Genomic DNA, 25,646 nt, shown 5'->3' with positions numbered 1-25,646 from the left:
CAGCCTAGCACCCAACCTGAATTCTTTCCTCCTTTAATCCCTTCCCTCTCCTCAACCCCTGCACCTACATTCCCAAAGAACCCCCTACTGCTTCCACAGTTTCACACCAGTTATCCCCCTGCTCCCCACGTGGCTCTTTAGCCCACTTTCCCCTCCTGCAGGCACATTCCCAGCTTTCTTCCCTCAGTGTGTGCTGTCAGGATTATCAGCACAGTTGGAGCCCCAGGAATTCCCCGCCCTGCAGTACCTACAGGTTCTTCCCAGGCTTTGCAGGCCCCCGACAGAAGCCCACGATGCTGTTAACGTTATCAATTACTATTCAGAGTAAACATGGAAAACTAACATCAGAGGTTAATTTACAGCAGATGAACACCCCCTTCCACCCCCCCCACACCACCCACCTTGGGGCTTTATCGTGCGTGCCTCAGTGCTTAAACTGCTTAGATATTAATTAAGGCAGGAGGTTTCTCTCCTAATTGCTTGACATGCCAGGTTGAAAGCTGGCCTGGAGATTAAGGACAATGATACACCTCTGTGGTTCTTAGGGTAGAGTGCCTGCTATAAATAGATGCCAGAATTGTAAATTTAACATTGTTTAGTCTGAGGATAAGTGAGGAAAATGGGAAACTCATTTGCTCAGCAGTAGCAGGGTGTGGAGTGTTGTTTTCTGCCGAGGATTATTTTTATTTTTATTACTAAACTCTTGAGAGCCTAGAGATGTCACAAGGTCCTTTTGCTGTTCTGGGCCATGAAATCAGGAGAGGAAAATATGAACTTACGCAGTTTTATATAACTTACAAATATGTTGAGCATTTTCTCTGACAGTGAAGGCAGTCAGAAAATTTAACTGTTTCCTTTGTGAATTTTATTTTGTTTTTCTGGAAGTTTGATCTGTTTCAGAGCAGGGGCAGGACATTTTCCTACATAAGCAAAATAATGTCTAATTACAATAAAAGGGGGAGGAAGAAAGAAAAACTGAAGTTGTGCTGTGAAATGGCATTATTACCTCTCTAACAGGAAGCATATGGAATAGTAGCATGCACATAGGTCTGAGAGCCAAGAATAAATCACTGCTAGTCTAGACATGCTGATTCCAGCTGTGGTCCTGAAACAAGCTGTTAGGGCTAGAAGCTGATTAAGTCTAGTGTCCATCTGGAGAGGAGGATGAATGAAGGCAGAGGAACTATCCCATCAGAGCTGTTGGGAGAACAAGGGTTACCCGTTGTAATCCCCTCTGTCTAACAGTGACTGGACCCACAGGCAGTATCAGAGATCAGGGTGGTGCATCCTATGGAATGGTGCCTTATCACACAGCCCCATGCCCTGCACTACAGAAAAAGAAGCAGAGGAAATGTCTTCATTTAATCCTGTTTTCCACTTCTTAGTGTGGGCCTCATTTATTGTTCTGCTCGTGCTTTCCCCACTGTGGTTATAATTAATGTGGTTAACTAATATTTATAAGCACCCAGAAGATGGAAAGCCTATGTATTATCTAGATAGATAATCACCTCACAAAAGGACCTAAATAAATGTTGATCTAATTCCAGAGAGCAAGACACTACCCTCACAAAAATACCTCCTCTCTCGTCCTGCCTCCACTCAGAACAATGACTCCATCTCAATTGATCTCATATGAATAAATTACACTTGCACCTCCTTTACTATTACCTTATTTTCACCCAGCAAAAGGATCCTAGTTCATCTGTTTGCTGTAGCCTGAATTCTGCCATCCTCAGACAAAGCTCTTCCCTCCACTACACAGACTTTATTCACCAAAGGAAAACCTCCTAAAGCTCTTACAGACCTTATGAAAGACGTTTTCACTCACTTGGGTTAAATGAGCACTGTGTGTTTTCTTTCTTCCTTTTTTTTTTTTTTCCTGGGGGTGGTGTAAAAAGTAATAAATGAATCATTTCAACTTTGGGCGAGAAGTTTAGGTGTTGTATTTGTACCATGCAACTACATAAACACAGAAGGAGCCAGTTAACCAATGAATTGCAGGAATGAGAAGCAATGAGATGATCTAAAACGTTTTAACACATTTTCCATATATTAGTGCTTGGACTAGTTGTGTTTTGCTTTCTTACAACAGACACAAGTCAGTAAAAGTCCAAAAGGAAAGTCTGAGGTTTTATATTTCTGTTTGTGGTACAGGAAAAGGGTTACGATCTCAGTGGTTGATTCAGTGAAATAACATCTCTTTTATACACATCTGCCTAGCAAGTAGGGCGGTAGTTGGAAATACCCAATCTAAAGCACTAAAGATTTGCTGGCAAATAGCGAGGCATTTTCTGCAGAGGAAAAGTTGTTATATTGAGTAGTCACTTTGAATGCTTAGGAATTACAGTCAAACATCCAAACACTGTGGAGTTACACCGCATTTATTATTTTCTCAAGTATTTAGCACACTGGGAATGGACTCTCCTGCGTATTTCAAATCCAAGAAGAAATGATAATAGCAGATTTAAATAAGAAGATACTTGGCAATGGTAAGTGATATTTTTATAGCAAATTATTTGGGCATCATGCAGTCAGCTCTCATTACATGTCAGTATGTATTATTTTCAACTGCTTTAATTTCAGAATTTGAAAGAGAAGAATAAGCAGATAAGAGGTATTTCACAAATTATGTTTTTGTCTGTCTATACAGTGTTATCACTGCTTTGTTTTTAAATTATCTGAGAAATTTGAAGCAAATTATTATTGTTCAATGATCAGCATTATTAATTAAACAGAGATGCTCTACATGGAAGTACCTTAATTTAGGACCCTTCTAGTTTGCTGTAAAATATTTCTCCTTTTTCTCTTGATGTGTATAAAAGCCTGCAGAGTGGACCAGAGACTTTTGTGAGTTCACAGCTTTCTTCAGTTTTGAAGGCCTCTGGATACCTGCAATATTATAAGAGGCAGAAAAGAAACAAAATCACAGATCAAATGATTCGTTACTTAGAAACATTTTAAATCTACAAAGTATCTCAACTAAATTTCATAAATAAGGTTAACTAATTTCAAAAACCGATGGAAAGGAGAGGATATAGGGTTTAAATAGATTTATTTTAGCTTTTGCTAAGCCCATTTTTTTCCCAGAATTTTCTCTAACCTTTCTACTCATTTCCACCGTGCTGTGTAGCTGAAGGCTACATTCTTTGAATATTTTATTTTTCTTTAAAGAAGCAATACAGAAAAAATGTATTCCTCGATGAGAACTAGAAAGGGGCAGTATCTAATAATCTGAAAACACATATTCAAACTATTTTAAAATTAAACATTAATAGAATTGCCTACTACAGTTCCAGAGCATAGATCCAAGCAAGACACTCAAAAGCAGTATTTACTCAAATCTCTGTATGAACTAGCCTATACAGGAAATCAGTAAATTGCTCCTGAGTCTCAGTCTCAAAGGGGATACGTATTTGTTTAGTCATGCATTATAAATAACATCTGTAGACTTGAAACCTTGCCAGCATTATTAATGCAGTGTTCACTTAATAGTGCCCTTTATCATGTGCCTCATTAGTAACTGATTCAAACAGGATGAGCCCACAGAAAAAGGTGCAGGCTGGCTGGTATAGCACACGGATATTGATGCTGGGCTCTCCATACTGCCAGGGCAGGCTGGTTTGGTGGAGCTGGTGTGCCCTGAGCTGGGCACACAGCTCCTGCTGAGCAGAGCCTTGGGACACGCAGTCACTGCAGGGGCTTTGGAGCAGCCCCTGCTGCTCCTCTGCAGGGGGATTGCTCCCAGCGTGGAGGTGGGGACAAAACACTCCCCTGCTCCCCCGCTGTACCAGCCTGTGCCAGGGATGACATAAAGCTGTGGGGCTGTCAAATTGCCTCGCTTTGTGCTGCAGGACTGACCTGACAGGCTCCTCATCGCTTCTGCAGCTCCTTGCTGTCAGAGAACACCGGGGATGTGATCTGCTGCTTTATTTGCCTCCTGCTGTTACACCATTTCTGCTCCCTGTGTTACAGCGTGGCACATACTGCACCCTGTCAGATAGCTTCCATGCCCCATCATATGGAGTAAGCTTTGTACGCAATAGATTCTGCTTAAGAGGAGATGGGTTGCTGTAGGATAGCATTACTTGACACGAGCAAATTCTTGTTGTGTTCTAAGACCAGTTGTTAATTATTTTGTCCACTGTCCCATTAAAAAAAACAAGCAACAAACATTTAATTTTCTTCCAGTACTTTTCATCAGAGAAATTCTCACCCCACACACCCAAGAAAGAAGGTGACCACAAGGCCATAAACCTCTTTCTTTGATAAGGACAAGGATTCAGAGGGAGGGAAAGCAAACCTTGGGTCAAACCAGCAAGTTGCCATCAGAGCTGGAAGGAGATCTCCAGACTCAATTAGAGTGTTCAGTCAAAAATGAGCTGGGGCAGATTTTCACTGCTTTATAGTGCATTAGATGTGGTTGGTAAGGTTCAGTTATGGGTAGTTTACTTCTTTGCCCAAGATTAATACAAAGCCTAAACTGATATTGTCAAAGTCTTATCATTTTCCTGATACCAATTTTATACATCTAGGGTCCTTTCTTTTAGCCAGAAATAAGAAAAAAAACCCCTCAACTTACGCAACTCCCAAATGTCTGGGTATTCCTAAATGTTTGAGTTGACTCTCTAAAGATTCAGTCCGTGAATAAAAAGACAAAAATTTATAATCAGTTTAAAAGATGTTGAAATAAAAAGGAAATAACCAGAAAAAGAAAATCCTGGGTAATATTGCTGGTCATATTTTCATCTTGGAACAGAGTTTTGGACAATTACTTGGGAGTTAAATCCCAGAAGAGCTGCTTCTTTTGGGAAATCCAAACTGAGACAAAGGATATAGCATTAGTTCTTGTGGAAATCATTATTTGGTATTCTCTGGATCAAAAATGAGCATACATAAGAAAAGGACACTGGAAAATTTGACTTCCCTGAGCACATCTCTGCTGCGGGGTCAGGGTCATTCGGTGGCCAAGCACACCAAGCCTGTGTAGTAGATGGCACTGTGTGAGTGTCAGCACACTGTTTCACACCAGCTTTCTGTGTGGATCCAGAGAGCCTTTCCAGAGTCTGTTCACAAGTCAGCCCCATGTCTGGAGGCAGAAAGTCTGTTCCACAATCCAGTTTATAGCTGCTCTTCCATGACTCCTCTCACTCCATGGTCCTCCTACTGATATTCATAAAAAGTGCAGGGGAAGGGATCATAGGCTTTTACTGGGCCATAAAAGCAATAGTCAAGCTCTTTTGGGCCAGCACAGGGAGAAAGGCAAATGAGGACACAGTGATGTTTAAAAGACATGGTAACTAAGCAGTGTAACACTCTGAGTGTATAGCAAGTTTCCAAGATCAGTGTAATAATGTCTTTACATTCAGATTTGGTGCTTATTTTAAGAGATAAGCTTTAGATGGAGTAGGAGTTATTTTCAGCAGTGCAGGAATTACAGGTTAACATTTTCTGTTCGACAGGTTAATTATACTAGCTAATTAGAACAACTTCTTCTGGGCTTGAAAACTGATTCTGCAGAAAAAGCAAAACCCAAGATCAGGAATCCTCAGCTGAGATCTCTCAGCCACTAGCTCTAAACTACTTAACATTAGATGCTGCTCTGGAAGTGTAGGCTGCTTTCAAAATGTGGAAGAAAAGTAATCTCCCACAGACACTAAATCCTGACTGTTTGGGATCCTACAGCTGACCCCAGCACCATTTATCCCACCTATGACCAAGGTATCATCAGATCTCATGAAGCGCCAGAAGCATTGTGTTTTGTGCCTTACCAGGGACCTTTTATGTGACAGATCATACCTTTTCCCTCATGGGAAACCTGTAAAATAACCTCATTTTTCTGTCAACAATAATGCTGGTGGAGTGACGTGTGGTGTGCACTGCCACTAAAGTCAGAGTTAAAAGCTACAGTATTGCCAAAGAACAAGAGAGCTGCCATTGGAACTTCATACTGTTATCTTCAACACCACAAACAAAAACTGTCTGCTCAGCTTCATTCTGATTGTCACAGCCTTAGAGATAAGGTGCAGCAGCAGAAACGTGAAGAGCCCTCAAGACTTTTCTAATGCAGCCTTAAGAAGCAGCCTGTGTTAAGTAGCTTTGCCTCTGCCAAGCTCCAGGAATGACAAATACTAAGAAATAGCTACTGCTTAAACCTTGTGCCTGAAATGACAACGGTACAAATGTGGTAAAGTCATTTTATTCAGACACAGATATCCAAGAGAAGAGGTTGCTTAATTCATCACCAATCCCTGACAACGCTACCTGAGAAAAACAAAGAAACAAACGAAAAAGCCCAAACTAAACCATAACAACACCCTAAAACACTCAGCAATACCTTCTCCCCTTCAAAAAAAATCCCACAAACAACTCAACCCAAACCAACAAACCCAGCAACTCAGACAGGACCACACAGGTTATCTGTGAAATGCTAAAGTATAACAAGCCCCTGACTCTGTTGAGCCTGAGATCAGGCTGCTGTAGCAAGTGATGCCCGGACCAGAGTGTGAAATACAGAGCAAATTCTGCCACTGTTTCTCAGGTGGACTGAGTACATTCACCTTTTCAGTACTTCCATCCATTCACATCTAGCTGTTTAAGGAGTAAAGAAGGTAGTAGCAACAAATATGACAGAATCCAACATGGATTCACAATAAAAGGTTAAAAAAAAGGCAGGTCTAAATACACCTTTTAACTGAACTCATGAAAAATATAGACAAAATTTTCATATCCTTTTTGCAGGTAGAATAAATTCAGTTTTCTTTTGCCCTTTATGTTTTTTTCCCTTATAAATCATAGTTTTTGCTATTGATAATTCTCCTTTCATTCAACCTAAAGGGCCCTTTATGTCTGCCTACAGTTTAGGGAACTATAAATTAGAGGGAATACTGAGTCAGATGAAAAAGGAGCATTATGTGACTGGAAATGTGGAAAGAAGAGGTAAAGTCATAACTTTTAAAAATATTTGTTTAAATTTGACTGACACCATACAGGAGAGCTCACATAATGCTTTTACTACACTGGTGCTGCATTAAGTTATAAACTGTGCATTAGTCAGTGGTTTTGAAAAAAAATGGGCCTTTCCTTCAGTACCAGATATTTAGCAACTTCATAGCTGACATAAATATTTAGTGTTTCTCGAAGGCCAACATAATGTCATACACGTAGTCTATATACACACCATAAAAATATTAAAATAACAATACAGCCCACAGCACTTAGTTGAAAGGGTACCAGTCTTGCCTTGTCTCATGCACCCCAGCATGGCTACAGCCAACACCCTCTACACTCACAGTGCTGCACTTTTTCAATCACACACTCTCAGCACAGTCACTTACGTAAATCACATGGGCTACTTTTTCTGCAAACAAAGCATTGTATGCGTAAAGTAACATATTCTTCATGGAGTTCCAGGGTATGCTCCCAAGATGAGGTAAAAATACTTTTTGTGGGTGTACACTTAGTGTTAGACCCTCTTGCATGGAACTATGTAAGCAGTATTTTACTGCTCATCTCTGGGGCACTGCAACAAGAAAGGTTCGTAATCACAGAGTGGGAGTGCAAGTCATGAAACACAAATGTTTCTGGCAAGACAAGGTCTAGGAACTTTTATTAATTCACAGGAAAGCAATTCACATGAAAACAGTCTAGGAGGTTGCAGAGCTGGAGGATACCATCATGAAATAGTCAGGTAATAAAGTTCACAAAAGGAAGTGAATTTTTTCAAAAAGGATCTGAAGCAAAAGGAGGAGTTCCAACCATATGTAAGCAACGTGAAGCTGGAAGGAGGGGCAGAAGTAAAAAAGATAAAAGTCTGTAGAAGATAGAATATGACATCAGTACAAAGATCAATGAGAAAAGGATTCCATGGAGATGTGAAGATCAGAATATTTTTCCTAGTACAAGAACTGAACAAATCTTAGAGGCAACAAATTTAAAACAATTACAAGGAAGTACATTTATATGTAACACATGAAACTGATTGCCTGTGGATACTCTTGAAATCAAAAGCTTAATGGGAGCCAGAAATGGATAAATTACAGTTCTACTACACAGGATTCATTTCATGTGTACAAGCAAAAAAAAAAAAAAAAAAAAAAAAAAAATCTTTGTGCTGCCTGGCAAAAGTTAGGTACCAAGTAACAAAAGGAATTAGAAAGAGATTCACCTAATTTGACACAATGCAATACTTATCTATGATGGGGCTGTAACTTCTGGTAAAACAAGACTGTCATATCATAACATGATATGTCCAAGAATTTTGGAATAGTATACAAAAACCTCTGAGTGCCAGTCCACTCTACCAACAAGGTACTCAGGAACTCTTCCTGAAAGCAAACTCTATCTTTTTTTTTTTTTTTTTCTTTAACAACTTAATCCCTTTGAAACAATTGCCATCAGTTATTTCTGGAGAAGGATACTGGATTAGCTGGGCTTTCAGAGTGACTCAGCATGCCGTGTTGCTGTGTTCTCATGGATGGAAGGGCAGTGTGAACGTCATGAAACCCAAGACAGAGATGACTACTCCAGCCTGCCTTAGCAGCAATGAGGGGATGGATTGTCCTGTGCAACATAACTGTAGTCTGGAATATGGCAAATGTGAAAACTGTGACTGTGTTTAAGGCAAAAGTCATTGATCAGTTTGCTGAATAATGTAAAGACAGGACAAAACTTGAACACTCCAAACTATTGGCTTTCTTTCATGTTAACACAAGCAGTATTTGCAGTTGGGTGGAGATCAGGACTGAGGCTGTTCCATCATTACTTAGATCTGCTTTGCCCAGTACTAATGTCCTGTTTAAATTTATATGTTCCTTTTTGGAAAAGGTTATCACCAGTAGCAACAGGCAAAATATTTGGTACTGAATAGTCTGCATATTTGTCCTCTAGAATCCAAACCTGTGTATATGGAAAACAATTTGGAGAAAAGAGGGATCGACTCCTGTATCTGCTATGGTTCCAGACACATCCTGATTTTAGCCATGCAAGAGAGAAGAATTGCCATAAGTATTAAATCCAGTGGCTCCTCTCTTTCCTTTACCCACTGCCAATAGACACTAACTCCAGACATCAGCAACTTACTCCGTTTTATGGTAACTATCCCATGGCAGGAGCATCACTCTGTCTGCGAACTGCATTGTTTGACTTTCATTCTGGAGCAGGAGCTGCTGCACCCTCTTGGGGTGAAATCTCCGACTGAAACCAAAGACAAAACAGCTAACTTCAAAGTGCCCATGATATCTGCTGCCTTCTTGTTCCACAGATTCATTATGCTTTAGATTTTAAGTATTTCCTTTTATTTGTTTGAACACTCTTTATTTTTACCACATTCTTTTCCTGTCCCTCACATGAGAAGGAAGTAAAGAAACCACACTGATTTACCTCATATTTCCTATTATCTCATAAACTTTTATCAATGCAGTTCCTTTCTGCAGAGGAGAGTCCACATAATTTCAATCTTTTAATACAAAATTCCAGCCTCTGATCAGTGTTCAATGCCTTTTTCCTGCTACACTACCTTTGAGCTAAGTAATGAAGATTGACCACAGTATCCAATATCAAAGCATACCATTAGTGCAACAAGGCAGGCACAGTAGAAGTTCTCTCTCTCTCTCCTTTTCCTTATGGCTTCTAAAAACCTGCTTTTCTGTTCACCACTGGGCACTGAACAATTACTGTACAGAGAAGATGGAAAAAACTGCAAAAGGTTAGAGTAAAGCAACATGAAAAAACAGCCCCTCCTTGTGATATTTATGTTTCTGCTGCTGGCCCTGGCAGAAGTCCAGACTTGGAATGAACAAAACTCCCAGTGGCTTAGGGATGACATTATTCAGTCCATAGTCAGGAAATGCAAAAGCATGTGACAATGGGAAGAAATAAAGCAAGCTTTCCAATGCTTTGGAGCTTCCAGCTCAATCAGCTTGGATCAGAGCTCAGGGACTGCTGAGATTTTGTGTGAATGAGTTCTCTATTGCTAAACAAAAACATGTGTGTGTTGTAGTGAAAGACAGTGAAGTGGTAAACAGTATGTGGCTTTGCTTCCTTGTTGATATTTCGTTTTTACAGTGCTAGCACCACATATAAAACCCCATTTTATGTACAAGGCCACTGCCTTTTCTCTTCAAATACAGGGACAAACTCTTCCCCAAAATAAAAAGTCAGCTCCCTATTTCTCGTCCTTTCCAGGAAAGCTACCTCGTAACTGTTGATCACTACTCAGCACCAAGTCTTGGTTCTTCTGAAAGAGTTGGGTAATGTTCCACATCATTTGTTAACCAGTGAGTCATGTAAAAACTGTGTCCTTTAGAGAAGATTTCCTTTGGGGAACTAATATCCCAAAAACTTAGATGTTAGGAAAATAACATCAAATTGTCTTGATGAACATTTAAAATACAGAATGCCCACAACTGTGTTGTCAAGGACAGAGTTTTCCAGGGCTCCTGTAGACACGGTACAGGGCAGAGAGTTCATCTTCCCTTTTTGTCCCAGGATGGGAATCATTCTCATGGAACAGATGTTTGTCCTTACAGTCTGTGTTTTACCTAGAAGTCATAGGACCACTAAGCATGAGACCCTACCTGCGCAATATTTTAAACCTATTTTATAATTCCTCTCCCTCTTTTGCAAGGTTAGTGACAGAGCAATAAGACCAGGAGCTTTAAGACACAGAACACAGAGGGCAGCAGCTGTTTAAGCACTCTCATGTTGACCATTTCCATGACCAGACAGGGCCAGGTTTATGCTTACATTTTCCTGAAAAGCACAAGATTTATGGTTTATGAGAACACTCTAAAGAGGCCTGATTATTTCAATAAACTAATATTAACTGTTTCAGATACAATTTTTTCTTTTATGGAGGTTTTTTTTTTTTTAAATTTACAAACTCCCTATGAATCTTGTCACAAATTTATTGAGAGCAAGCCGTTTTCTGCAGCAAGATTGTTTTTTGCCTGTCTGAGCACAACTGAGGGTCGACAGGTGGGGACTGACATGATCTGTGTGATAAACAACAATTTTCTGACTCCTTGCTCGGGTGGGATCACAAAGTTGCAGTGTAGCCCATAAAAGGGAAAGTATTTAAGAACTTGTAGGTTGATTGTGTTCATGGTGAACAATACAGGGGTCTGGCATTCAAGAATGCCACCTAATATGTTTTGCCCCCAGAGTGGAATTTGTGAAACTCCTCCTAGCTTAATATTAAAATATCTGCTGAAAAATACAAGGAACATGCCTGCCATCTCAGCCTCCAACAGAAAACCTTCACTGGATTACACAGACTCTGCTGTTGCCCCAAGTCCCCTCAGGTAGGTCTAACATGCCCAAACCCCATCAATCCTAGGACCAGAGAGTGATGGGTAAAAACAAATGACACAAACTCCTTAAATGGTCCTGCCATCTCTGGGTAGCTGGGAGCCTGCTGGAAACAGTTTCCCCAATACTGCATCCCATTGCTTTTGTTTATCTAGCCTTGCTGACATTTTCCTCAATTAGGAGACAATAGCTCCGTTCCAATGTACTGAGCAGAATTACTGAAACTGAGTCACATGGCACCAGGAGAGTGTGTTTTCAATTATTCACTGTCTTTTTTGCCAGGCCTATGAAGAGGAACAGCCTTCTGCAGGAGTCAGGTTTGTCTGCCTCGCTGTTGTAAGTTCCTCCTTTTGAATTTTTATTTTACAATTAGGGTTTTTTTTGTTATTATTTTTTAATTCAACTCTCTGAGAGTTTCTTACTCTTTATTAGAAAGCTTCCAAATCTTTAGCTTTTCCTACTGTGTGGAAACCCTAGACATCTGCAGTAGTTCAGTGCTAATAGTACTGCTCAGTAATGAATCTGAGTAAGATCACAAGATCTAGATTAAATTAGGACGCAAGATCTAGATTAAAAGAGGATGCTGCTAGCACTCGGTAATGTAAAACTCACCTTGTTCTTGCTAGTAAAGTTCTGTCTTTTCTACTGTCTGGTTAACAGCAGAGCATTTGCATTCAATCTGGGAACTACACCAAATTATTTGTATCTTGTAAATGCTTGGTTTAATATCCAACCAAAAATTTGAACCAAATGGCCACAGCTCAGATCATGTATTTTGTTTGCAGAAGACAAAGTGAGTTTGGGCTTTTTAGATTTAAAGCTGGAAAAATAAAGCTTGGGGGAAAAAAAAATGAAACAGAGAAGGAACATTTGGTTTGCATTACAAACCACAGACAGCTTCCATCAGGCGATCTGGAGGTATAAGAATGGCAAAAAAAAATGACAAGCAGTGAGTGCACTGGAGAAAAAGATGAATGGTTTGGAGAATTGACTTAGAAGTAATTGTCCATGCCATCAATATCTCTAATTAAATTTGGTGGAAGATGGCAATGAATCATAGAGCTTCTCTGGCCCTGGTGATATTGTATGCTGCATAAAATAATATTTCTGGATATTTTTATTGGAAAACTTATAGACTATGTTTTTGGTACCTCCTATATTTCTGTCACTTATGCAACCCTGAATCGGCAGCTCTGGAAAGAACGTTGCCTTGAGTAGGACTTGTGATCTAATACTTATAGCAAGAGCAAGTATTTAACTGGAAGTCTTCAGGTCTACTGGGTTTATTTTCACATCAGCCACTGGCTCACTGTGGGATTAGGTAAGTCATTCAGGGTTAAACTTGGCCTTTGAGTGGATGGAACTCTCATGGGGGTGGGGGAGGAGGAAACAGCTGAGGAAACTCTTTGCAGCAGGGCAAAGAGTTCTCTCTGCATAAGGTGAAACTCCTCAGGAGCATTACAAGGGGATGGGGAAGAAGAATGCACTTAGACCAGTGTTTCCTTCACTGTGTCAACAGGTGCTCCTATGTGTCCCTGCATCCCAGATGTTTAGCAGAGCCAGAGAGGCACCTCTTGGAGATTTAATACTGGTGGCAGTTCTCCCTTCTTAAGCTCAACAGCTTCAGGCAGAGCAAGAAAGGACTTCATTCTAGCATGCCAGTCTCCAGAGAGCTGCATTTTGACCATTAAGCTATCAAGTCCTCTGCTTATCCAAATGCTAAATAGCTCTTTTTAAATTCTTCCTCTTCGAGAAAAGTAAGAGTGTGGTTAATGTTTGTACAACACTGAAATCCTTGAATGAAAAGTGTCCTTTCTTTTAGTTTCCCCACACAGGCAGGATTGTTTGGGTCTGGATGTGTAACTGGGGTTCATTTGTGACATTGCTGTTACCAGTGTCTAATAGCAATTGCCAGGAGCACTGATCCCTGTTGCAGAGTTTCAAGTGATGCACACTCCACTCACTTCCAGCCCTGTTGCTTCCTACCCAGGTGCTGAGAGTAGAGACTTGCAGAAATTCCCCTCACCTCAGACATCTTTTCTTTTTCAACTCCCCATTCTGTTCTGATGGGCCAGATTGCATTTTTACCTTCATTTAGACATACAGGAAACACGACATCATAGGCTTTAGCAAGATGAATTTCCTAATACAGCAGAGATGCTAACAGGGATTTCCAAATTCAAAACCTGCAATTTAGTTCACGGATATGATGGTAGCCTAAAACTTTAGGCTTACCAAAACACTAAAAAGGGCATCTTTTAAAAGACACAAACAAGATCTCCAGACCTTACATTGGTGTGCTCTGTGTCACAGGGAGGGAGAGTGGCTGTGCTGCTGGGCAGTTCTCCATCACACCAATCTCGTCATTCATCAGAGAGGCTACTCTAAAAGAAGAAAACAGTAGAATGTTCTGTGAATTGAAGGGACTGGAGAATATGCAAGCTCAGGTTGACTCTGAAAGCTTCCCTCATGCCAATGGCAGGGAGGCTGGGAGCCCAGTGACTTCCACTGCCCTGTTCCAGTCCAGGGGGGTCAGACTCTCCCACAGGAGCAGAGAGGATCCCAAAGACACACAGAGAGGGGCAGAAAGCACACCAGCTTTGGAGAACTTGACGTATACTCCTATACACCCACAGAATCTTTGATTTATGCAATACTTAAGTTTAAATTCCTATTTTCTCCAGAATGGCAACATACAGTATCAGTTAGGTTCTGTGAGGAGAATAGGAAAGTTTGTGTAGTAAATATGATGATAAAACAAAGGTGAGAGAGTCAAAGTAATTAATTTCAATTAATTAATTAATTAAGATGTCCTGGTGTTGAATTTTCAGCACTGACACCTACTTACCACAGCATTTCTAGAAAGCTTTTTCTGAGAGAAAAAGAATTTTACAGAACTCCCATTTGTTATCTTAAAATGCTCATTACGTTACTCATTTTATAAAACCTCCAACCTTTGCTACATTTTGATTGTTTATCTTTTTTTCCAATTTATCTTAATTTTATATGCTGAATCATGTGCTGAAACAAACCATTTCTGTAATAGGACACTTTTTGATTGATGTACTGGAGCTGTATTCCTTTGCAGAGTTCAATCCCTAATCAGATATTCACATCTTAAGTGCTTCACTGGATCTCTCTGTTACTCTTAAATGCACAGCCTTAAGTGAGTTCTGGTTTGCAAAGGTTGAAATTTTATGGCAGCCTGACATTCCTTACTCTCTCAAGGCTAAGATCTACTTTTGCTAAACCACTTACAACTCGGATGTGCCAGGCAGAGAACTTAGTGTCGACAATTTGATTAATCTGCTTTGAATTATAGTGGTTTCATGAATCAAACTTCAGAAGGAGCTTCTTCTTTCCAAATAGTATTAGGCAGATAGAATAATGCTTTTAAAGTATCTTCCTTTTCAGTTTGGGATTTCAACATGCAAATTCAGCAGATGCCCAAAGCAAGCAGACAATGGAAGCATCACAAACATTTATTAAAAGCACTCCACTCTGCTTGGGTAACATGGCAAGAGAATGAAAAGGTGAAGGAGAATCTAGTAGAGCTCTGCACAGAAGCAGAATTAGCAAGTCATGAGATATCACGTGGCTGTTCTCAGACTGAAAGGCTCTGTTGATTCGATTTATTCATTAGGGCTTTCCAGTAGCGTAGGTTTTTAAGTGGGAGAAAGTGGGGTATATTACAACTTACTTTTATATTTCCTTTCCTGGAGGATATTTAGCACAAGAGAAGCAGAGAAAATTATTGAAAGTATCATGCCACATAAATGGGAGAATGACAGGAAAAAGAGCAGCGGCTCTCTGAAGATGGATCAAAAGAACCATGCTGGGAACAGGAAGTCAAGAAAGTTTCGCTCCATTTCAAGATCACTTATACTCTGCAACGCCAAAACCAGCGATGACGGCTCAAGTCCCGACGAGAAATGCCCCGATTCCTTTGAGATCTCTACCAGCTGGGGCCAAGAGGATTTTGACTGCTGTCCCAGGACACAGCTGCCATGGACATCAGAGACAGAAGACAGCCCACCTGATCCTCCATGTGTGGTCACCAGCATTCTCCAGTCCAAATCTGCAGCAAATGAGAACTGCAACAACACCAGAAGAAAGTTCCTCACCAAGGTAGGCAACTTGTGCTGTGTATTGTAATGTTCCCCACTGCAGTAAATTCTAAATGGATTAATTAATATTTCTCAGGAACTGAGGGCTCTACTTGGCTTTTTCAGAGCCTATGAGCCTGCAGTGTTCCCGCTCTGCATAAAAAGCATGAAAATATATTGGCTTCCCTGCCGTGCTGTTGCACCCTGCTGATGGACAATCTGCTGGAATCAGTGCCTCTAGGCCACTCAGTGCTCAGACAAGCACAGCTTGTTCTATCTGCAGTAGAGTCTTCAGCTCAAAATACAAACCTGTCACTGTAGCAAAGTGCACTGGTAGTGTGGTACCATGATATCTCACACACCACGCAAGCATGAATTGTATCAATACTGTGTAAGGCACAGGAGATTCAGTAGGCAGATGCTCTTTCCCTCTGATCCAGGAAGAAGGTAGTGATGGCTCTAAAACCACCAGAGATGTCACGTTTCCTAGACATGCAAGAAGTCCAAGAGCCTCATATTACGATATTGTTCTTTAATATATTCTTTAATCTTTAATTTAATATATTCTTTAATCAGCTATGTGAACCCTAACAATCTGAACAACTTTTCAGTCTGAGCAATATGTTTTAGATGCCTTTAGAAAGCACTTTCTGTAGGATATCCTAATTTTTCCACTTTCTCTCTACCTGCTCTCTCTCTGCTGCGGTGTGTAAAAGGGACCTCACTGCAAGTGTCCTCCTGGCACCTCCTTTATTACACGCCTTTTATCTGTGCAAATAGGTGCTTACGTGAAAGAACTGATTCTTTCACCTAAATTGTATTTCTTGTATATTCTATTTTATTTTATATAAAATAAAATATATATTGGCTAAAATTAGACCTCTATGTCTAAACACACAGTGGCACAAGTGCTACTAAAAATCAGAATCCACCTTACTCTTGATAATGACCACAGCATGCCCAGCATTGCAAAGACTGCAGCAGGATGGATGCAAGGTGTGTGAACCCTTGGCAAAGTCCCAGCAGGAAGACAAAACCAAACCAGCTTGCTATTGCATTCTGACAGAAAACAAGACCCAAGTCCCAAAACACACTCAGTCTCCTGCAAAACCATACAACTCCTTCTTTTTGGAAGCAGTCCAAATGCACCCTGCTGATGTCTCTCTCTGAGTGAAGAAGGAGCTGGCCTCTGTGCACTCCCCCATCTCCTCTTTTAAAAAGTTGAAGCACTTAGGTGTGTGTCAGCTGCCACAGTCTATTTGCTTGCTCATCTCCTAAGTGTGCAGAGCTGCAACAACTGTTGTGATCCATATCCACGTGCAACTGCTCAGGATCTTGCTGCAGAATGTAAGTTTAGATCATTTGCTTTTATAGCTGGCAAGCAACTAAAATAGGGATCTGGGGAACAGAGTCAGTCCCTCAATGCCTTTGCACATATAAAATAGACCTGCTAAGGGTATAAATCCACTCTCAGGCTGAAGCATGAGTGTCACTGAAGAACATGTGTCAGATGGATGCTGACATAAATTAGTCAGCAGCTCAGTCCCTCACAGCAGCATTTGGGTTGCTTAGTGCTGCTGTAGACTATGGGTACCATTAAATTCCCACTCCAGAGCTCTCATTGCAATCTAAACCTCTTCAAATGCTACTTGCTAATCTTCCATACCTTTCAGAGTCATGGATCAATGAGTGATTCTAAACAGCCTTATCTTGGCATGCTAAGTAGGATGAACATTGGTAGCAGCCACACCAACCCTGTCCTGTGCTGCTGCTGCTGAGGCTTTCCCCCTGTAGTATGAAAGCAGTGATCTCTACCTTCCATACAGCACAAGCCTGTCAGAACAATCTTTCTGTGCCATATGTCTTACAAAGCTTAAGCTTAAGACGTCTCTCACTGAGAAGTCGAACAAGTATTTTTTCATGTTCCAGTGTAATTCTCTCTCAGTCTAAATGTGACACTTCAGAAATTCATGATGTGTGACTCAGAGCTGAAGAATCCTCATCTTTGTTCAAGGAAATTGATTCCATTCTTTCTGTGGTGTTCTTGAGGATATTCCACTTTTCTTCTGCGTTCCAGCACCTCCAGCCCTAAGCGTGACTCTGAAGGTGTTAATAATTTCCACAGAACTGAACAACTTAATATTTGATGTCACAAGGAAGGAGAGAAGAATGCCTAAAAGTGCTGCATGATTTAATGCTCCCTGTGCATTTCTTCTCCAGAGTAAGGGGGAACCTGTAACATCAGTATTCAAAATGCAAGATCCTTTTTTCTGTTCAAAACCTTAAACTACTTCTCTGAGCCATACTCTACTAACTGCATGGGATTCACCATAAGCAGTAAACCATTAGCAAATCAAACAGTGTTTCAGGACAAGATAACAGAGATTTTTTTTTTTCCCTTCTCCAATATTCTGTCAGCAATGAGAGCAGATGAACAGTTTTTTAATTCATTTGGTTTCCGTGATCCACTATTCACTTATACTGACTATTGCTTGCTGTGTCTAGAGGCCCGAGGTTACCTTGGTGTCGTTTGTTCAGACACTTTCTGAGATGAGGTGTGCTTGGTCTGGTATGCTGGACTGCCAGCTGGTCCATGTATAAACAAGCAGGTCTCCTTTTTAGTCTGCTTCTCACAAAATCAGCAATTTTCACATGGCCTGAAAGGAAAAAAAAACAAAGAAATGGTAAGCAGTATCTGATACCATGAGCACGGGCACAGCAAACCCTGTGGAAGGTGCCTTTGCCTGCTCAGACTGAAATCACTCCAGTTGTTGGGGAACTGGGCAGGAATAGATAATATCAACTCCTTCAGAGAGCAGCAGGCTCTGCTGAGTGTGAGAGCTGCTTCTAGAAGCACTTCTACTCCTTCAAGAAGCATTCCCTCTTCCCTGCACCCCCAGCACACTGGGAAGCACTGAGAGCTACCAGTGGGGCTGGCAGCAGGGTTGGAATAGCATCTAGAATAAACCAGAATACAAAAGGGCTGACTTTTGATGAAATAAATATGGGAGCCGAGCTGACCTGACTGCATGGCTCTGCTTGGTTCTAGAAACTTCTGCACCCTTGCTTCCTTTGGTCCCTGACCCTCTGCTTGAAGGAGGGAAAAGACAAAAGGTAATTTTTCTCCTTTGGTCATCAGCAGAATGTAATTTTCTTAACTTGCCTCCATGCAAACGCCAGTTAGCTGGCCCTGTGATACCAGGACAAGTGCTATGGCAACAGACTGTAATGTCTCAAACACAAGCCCACGGGCAGGATGGAAAAACAAAGCCAAGAGAGGAGACTGCATTTATTTAGATATTTATGTGTTATCCTCAGTTTTCACACTTCTCTCTTTCTGTCTTCCCAGCCTTCTTGCTTTTGCTGCACAACAGTCAGGTCATGCTCAGACCAAGCTGGGGAAGGGGCTGTTCCATGAACACAGCGTGTGCTGCAAAATGCAGGCCAGGCAGAGGCTCCCAGGGAAACACAGCAAAGGGCAGATGATGGGTGGAAAGGTCCTTCTGTAATATCTGATGTGCTGAATTGTCTGTCTAGAGCATAACTTGGTCCCATGTCCTGCTCCTTGCATCATCCTTGCTTTCCAGCTTCTGCCATTTTACTGGTTTCAAAGGGAATATGCTGCTGGGAAAATGAATTACATCTACTATAAATATTTTTTTAAAGACCAAGGCATTGGGCTTGGGTACGTCAGAACCAGTGGAGGGAGTTTATGCCAGAGACACTCTGGCTCTTTCTCTGTTAGAACTGATGCAGAAAAAAATTCCTTCTTGAAGAAAATCCCCAAAGACTGTACTCTCTTGGAAATCCCAGCCATTTCAAAGTCATAAAACTAGAAAAGCTAAATATTTAAATACATTATTGTACTGCTGTTAGATATATTTCTTTTTGTTTTATTATTTTTTCCTTTTTTTTCAAACCAGCAGTCAATTAGCTCATTGTCATGCACTTGGTTAACTGAGTCCAAGACCTTACTTGAACTAGCCTTGCATAACATTTCAGTTCAGACAATCTAACTACTGTGTCTTACTTCAAGAGTGCACAAAAGTTTTTCAGTTTTCCACAGATGCCATGGTTACCCTTAATTCTAAACAACATCTGGAATTAGATGTTTTGAGACAGGACTCTGGGCTAGAAATGTCTAATGAAAGCACGAAGGAAAAAGAAATCTTTTAAATGGCAGATAAAAAACACCCTCAGAAGCTTTGCATTTTGAATGAAAAAAAGGGAGAACAGGAAGAGAGAGTTGGCCTGGATGTGCAAATTACTTTTCCAGAATTAAACACAGAAAAGTTAATCTATTCTCACCTGTGGAAAATTCAAGAAGGCTCTTAAACTCCTTTAATTTTTATCTTTCAGCCAAGCAGACTCAGTTTAAATACAAATTTTGCTTTGAGTGGAACTTACAATGCAGAAAAAAGTTTCCCTAGAGTGTTCAATGCTGGGAGACAAAGCAGAGAGTTAATTCACTGGCAGCTAATACATGTTTAAATATTTGTTCTAATAACGAAGAGATGAGGCTGACCTAGAATCCACCTGCCCCCACACCAAACCTGCCAGCCTTCCTTTAGCAGACTTTCAGTTCTCACTATGTTCAGACCTATGAATCACCTTTCAAAACAAGCAGTACACTTTAAAAAGGAGAAGGATACAAAAATAAATACTGTCTTTACTCTTGGAACCATCAGCAGTATTTCTATGCATAAAATAATCAGAGAGACAGGAAAAAAGATATTAAAGAACTAAACCCAAAGCAAATTGACTGCTGGCACATGAATTGGTCAAACATTTATTTTTCTGAAGTACAGCTTTTATTAATTTTCTGTCATGTTGCAATAACTTGGATATGACTATAATGATCTATATCCAGGACCCAAAAAATACAGATGTTGACAACATACAGATATTTGCCACATGTCTGTAGCCCAATAAAAACTTTTTTTTTTTTTTTTTTTTTTTTAAGTAATTCACCTAAATGAATTGCAGCAATGATTGAGACACAGAGCTAATTTGACATGTAGCCCAACTGGGTAAGATGACTACATACATAAACAAAAATTGTTCCCAAGATTTTTCTGCAGTGTGCAAGGGATTTAACCTCTACTTTCCTAATGACTAAGTGCATGCAACTTACTGTTCTTGGAAAAATCTTCGTATCAGTTTTGATTTGGTGACATTTCACATGTATGTCCCAATACAAGCCAGAATTTCCAGCCTGGCACGTGTCCCATTGTAGAAAATACAGCACCTTCCCCAAAGGACTTATGTGGTGCTGAGATGCAAAACCTCAGAGCCAACCCCCCTGTGCTCGGTGACGTCCTGCGGAACTGGGCAGAGACACTTCACTTTTGGACAATTAATTATGAAAATATTTATAAACACAAACACTGTAGCTATGTACTGTGAACAAGCTGTAGGAAGGCATAAGTGTGACTGCTTTTAACAGAGGTGAGTTGGGGACAGTCTGAAAAGGCCCATGAAAATCAAGAGAATGAAGCGTGGGGAGCAGCTGTGCAAAGTTACGTGCGTGTGTCTGACAGGTATCTGTGAGAGGATACGTGTATCTTCCAAGGGAGCATTATACAAGAGTATTCCCTAAGAAGGGAAGCTGGCAAGCCCAAACTTGGATTTTGACTAGAGGAGAAAGAAAGGAAATGACTCCTTTAAACACTAAGTTTTTAATACCATTATTCTTTCGCAACAGCCCCGATCCACAAGCAGCTGACATCTCAGAAGTACTCAGCCAAATGGCAGAATAATTTCCTACCTTTAATAGCTGTCTTACATTTCTCATGTTTTAAAACAAGCACACCAGCTTTTTGAAAACCCTGTGAGTTTTAATGGATGTTTCACATATGCAGAATGTGATCTGTAATTTCATAATCATACCTGAAATAAAGGACAGTGCAAACAGAAAAAGGAATTCTCATTTTTTGCTACTCAAGATCTCAAATTTTAAGGCATCAGAATATTAATCTTTGTCAGCATGCTGAAGACTTCAAAGCACTGCCGTAAGATTAAAAAAAAAAAAAATAGAACATAATGTAATCCTGATTTCAAGTAAGTATTTCCCAAGATATTTACCTCGGGTGAAAAGTAAATATTAAAGCTCCAAAACTAATATTAGAGTTCAAGCAAACTGGTTTAAGATAGAATTCAGTCCATGCTTATATCCTTACCAACATATTACTCACTAGAAGCACTCTTCACGAACAAAAAAGGCTTCGTAAAATTCAGACACTCCCCACTAAAGGCAGACAATCTGGAATGTAAGCAAACCCACAGAGTTAATGGGTCAGTCAATACAAGCATAGCCCTTATCCATTACCTACTGAATTCAGCCTGCAGGGAGCCCAGGGCTCCAAGTTAAATATTTCATTCATTCACAGCCTCAGATTTACTCTGGCAGGTTTCAGAATGGGAGCCAGGCTTCGGCAGCCAGCCTAAAAGATAATGACCTTTATTGGCATTGCTGTAAATTTGCAGCTTGTGTTTGCTGTCAGTCAGGTGTGATGTGATCCCTATTGATTTGGGGTGAAGGAGCATAATGATTCTCATCCTCAGGGCTGGATGAACTCTGCCTAGGGCAGAAATGAAGCCCTACTGATGGTGAAAGTGGCTACACAGCTTTCCTTGTGCTCTCAGAGGACTACAGATTACTGGAAATAGTTTATGCCACTTTGACCAGGGGCCCTGGGAGCAGTACAGACAGTTGACCACTGTTATATTTTGTGGCCTGTCCTAACATATGAAATTTGCCTCCCCTTCAGAAATCTATACCTCAGTCATACAAATCTCTTGGGAACAAGCCTGGATCCAGGATACACTGAGAGCCCTCTTCACTTTGTGGAGTATGGAGAGGCTGGCGAGGGCAGAGGAGGTGGGTTCAGATAGGAGCAGAATGAGAGAATACTTGAATCAGGAGAAATAATAAGCAAATGGAAAAGAAATGGTGTGCTAACTTTCCAGCTTTCATCACGTCTTTAGAATTTTCAGGTGTTCATGCATTTGTGCCACAGGAGTGTATTTCCTAGTCAAAGATGTTGTGCTTCATATGCTTTGTTGCTACGTTCTTTGCTTTCTTTATATGTCTCGAAACACTACTTCTCCTTCTGTATGGCCCTGTGTTAATGATTCCTAACTGCATTCAAGATATGCTTACAATTAGTCCTCCAGATGCAATGCAGACTACAGCAACTGCAACCAGTCTGGAGTGGACAAAGAATTTTCCACTGCTGCAGAACTCTCTGGTGCCCTGCCCCCACTTAACAAGTCAGCAGCAAGGGTGGAGCTTCTAGTGTTTTGTACACACTTATTTTCCATTCAGACCACTTCTGTCTTCCAGAGCGTTTAATTTTCTGGCATGTGTTTATTTTCCTCCCTGTCTTTTCTTACAATAGCTAGCATAGGCAAAGTTTACCCAGTTACTATGAAAAGTCTATTATCTGTTCTCTTCCCCTCATGCAAAGGGACACTATATTTTAATTCTTCCCTTTTGTAGCCAGAAGCCACTGAAGTCCTAAGGAAAATAACTTCTGTAAAACACTGACTCTATAATATCGTTGTTCTTTCTCAAATGGACATTGTTAAAGGCTCCTGTTCTCCTTGGAGGCAACCTGGTTCTAAGAACAAGAACACTTTCTGTATTTCTTAAAAAGGCTCAGAATAAGTGTAAGTAACTTTCAACAGCTTTAGTACATTTTCTCTCATGCAACCTTTCATGTTCTGGATCAGGACAGCTGCATCTGCAGGCTGTGTACAACATCAGGGAACAGCAGCTCGGGAATCAAGCTCTCTAGGAGTCCAAGATGTGCATCTTTCTGGAAAGGGTTCACAGGCAGCCACGTGCCTGCTGAAGGCTCAGCAAACAGGTACAGTACATGTGGAGTTAGCAAGTTCTTACAGAGACATTTGCTCGCTCATATTTTGCACGACCAGCTTTCTGTGCCAAAGCCTTGAAGCTCAGCTCCAGAGAAAAAAGTGATGTCTGGGAATCATTTCTTACACTGCTTCCAGTTCCAGACACAGGTCAAGATTCTAGAAAAGTAAAGCTGTGCCCCTCAGGGATCGAATGCTGTTCAATTACACTAAGAAATAAACCCTGGAAGAAGGAGAGAGTGTACATAACATCAGGTTTTCAAACAGTGATGCCCTGTTAAAGGGCAGTGTAGGATGGCACCAGCCCACAAGGCCGCTGGAAAGCAATGTGAGCCAAGGTTCCTGACAGGGACTAAATGTAGTCTTTGATCAATTTGCAAATGCAGGATGGTGAGAGAGGAGGAATATCTTGTCAGGATGCTAGCTGTGTGTGGAAAGGCGGCCAGTGAACACCAGGACTGAGCAGAAGAGAGCAGCAACAGGAAAAACTCCTAGCAGGGGATGGGGTGTATCACACATCAAAGCATCTGATGGCAGCCCAGGTCAAGGCAAAGGAAGAATTGCAGCTGACTCCTCAGCTAGTGAGACAGGCAGCACATGGATACGGCTGTATTATTCCTTGTGAAGTAATAGGCAAACGTTTCTTTTTTATCTGTAAGGGATGGTTGTCTGAGCCCAAGGGATGAACTGCTAACGCTCAATGCACAATCACTGAAAGACCTGTCCAGAAAGGAGGCTGAATCTCTCATTCCCCCAGTGACAAGGCTGGTGAACATCATGATGGCTAACAAAGTAAGCATGAGCAACTGTGGGGTGATTGGACATTTACTTCAGAGAGAAGAAGAGTTTGTTCATCAGATGTTTGAAGAATATGATTTTGCCTTTGCTGACAAAACCCAAAACCTCTTGTGGTCAGACTCTGGTGACTTTCAGCATAGCTTTTTCCCAGATAAACAGAGGCTGTGGGGAGGCCAAGGCCTTGGGAAATTCTAGCAAGGGATGTTCAACTCCTCCTTTTAGAAACACACAGCTTGTCAATGTTAATTTTCCATTTAGAAGTTGAAGAAAGGCAGAAGTGGGTTTAAGGGAAGAATCCCAGAGAAGCCAGAGAGCAGGCCCTGTAATGAAGTAGTTTGGTGGATCTAGGATCTGTGGTTAATAGCAAAGACTTTTCAAGCTAACTAGCTTGGTAGGAGAAATACTGAAAAATCATTTTCAAAATTCGTCTTTAAGGATCTTCTCTGTATTTATTATTCTGACGAGTTCCCTAAGGGAAGGGGACTGGAAAGCCCTAGCAGGATTTTGCTGTTTGGCAATACCCCCACCTGCTGTCCAAGAGGAAAATTAGCGTTCATTAGGTCTTGAAGTGTCCCAAGACAGAACTCCCGAAATCAGGATTCTGGAACAAAGTGTTTGTCTTGTTTGGCTCCAGTTAGATTGGAACATACAGATCGTGCTCTGACTCTGCTCTTGTGGCTTTCTCAGCCCCTGCACAATATCACTGAGCAAAAATTTGGCATTTTGTTTTATGTATATCAGTTTCCACATGTTGTCTGTATTTAGTAATGTCCTCCCTTTAACTGGGATTGCCTCAGGATGAAAATAATTGTGTCACAGAAACAGGATCAGAATCAGGACTTGCAGGAGCCATACAGATCCAGAAATTATTCTTAACATCAACTGTTATTCAGATGTGAGCATTGATTTCCAAATAGCTCTAAAAAACCTGCATTCAGAAAGCGGAATGTTTCATCTTCAAATTTTTAAATGCTAGGATTAGTGGCCATATTTTCAAAAGCAACAGGAGATTCCAAGTGGAAGGTACTGATTTTTTTGAAAACAGTAAAACTTAGTCCTCAGGGGTTTTTAAACACTTGAATTGTATTTTGAGTGTTTATATCTTACATCTTTGTTATAACCACTTTATAGCAAAATTTTGAGCTTCATTCCCATTTATCCTCCTATTTATTTTAAATAATGAATTTTGCTCCGTGTTTTTTGGCTCAGGCTGAAATGTGTGGATGCCAAATTAGAGGAAATTTTACTTTTAAGATTAGATCACTTTGGAAATGTCTCGCATAGCAATAGGTTTTGCTTGTTGGGGTTTTGTTTGTTTGTTTTGCTTTAGGAAACACCAACATGTAAGGAAAGGCCTTTGGAAATACAGAATGGTTTTCGGCACGGTAAGGCTGCATGTCAGCGGACTCGCAGTAACTCCACCAGTAAGTTGCAGAGAAAGAATCTGCTTTCTTGTAATACTCAGGGAGTGCAGAGCACAGCCCCCCATTGTGGGATGGCACTATGGTGCTAAAAGAGCTGTTGTACAAATTTAGTCTGGGATCCTTAGCTAAGAAT

At 40.8% G+C, this 25,646-nt stretch overlaps 1 protein-coding gene across 6 annotated transcripts in view; it reads left to right on the top strand.

The window, feature by feature from the left end:
• Positions 1-2,264: 2,264 nt before the first annotated feature.
• Positions 2,265-25,646, top strand: part of IL16 (interleukin 16) — a 38,220-nt gene continuing 14,838 nt past the window's right edge. Inside the window, exons 1-6 of one of the 6 annotated variants that reach the window (XM_048317709.1) lie at positions 2,265-2,489; positions 11,590-11,643; positions 15,030-15,435; positions 23,148-23,284; positions 23,951-24,083; positions 25,420-25,513. In XM_048317709.1, the coding sequence (XP_048173666.1) occupies positions 11,594-11,643; positions 15,030-15,435; positions 23,148-23,284; positions 23,951-24,083; positions 25,420-25,513 (820 nt within the window). In that variant the 5' untranslated portion in view covers positions 2,265-2,489; positions 11,590-11,593. Of the gene's footprint in view, positions 2,490-11,589; positions 11,644-13,045; positions 13,065-15,029; positions 15,436-23,147; positions 23,285-23,950; positions 24,084-25,419; positions 25,514-25,646 lie in introns of those variants that run through there. The other 5 variants (XM_048317710.1, XM_048317711.1, XM_048317708.1 and 2 more) reach the window with 5 other exon arrangements.

This window comes from Corvus hawaiiensis, chromosome 13 (assembly GCF_020740725.1).
Source record: "Corvus hawaiiensis isolate bCorHaw1 chromosome 13, bCorHaw1.pri.cur, whole genome shotgun sequence".
Lineage (NCBI taxonomy): Eukaryota > Metazoa > Chordata > Aves > Passeriformes > Corvidae > Corvus > Corvus hawaiiensis.
The sequence above is the reverse complement of the archived record's forward strand: the minus strand, read 5'-3'. Positions and strand labels throughout refer to the sequence as shown.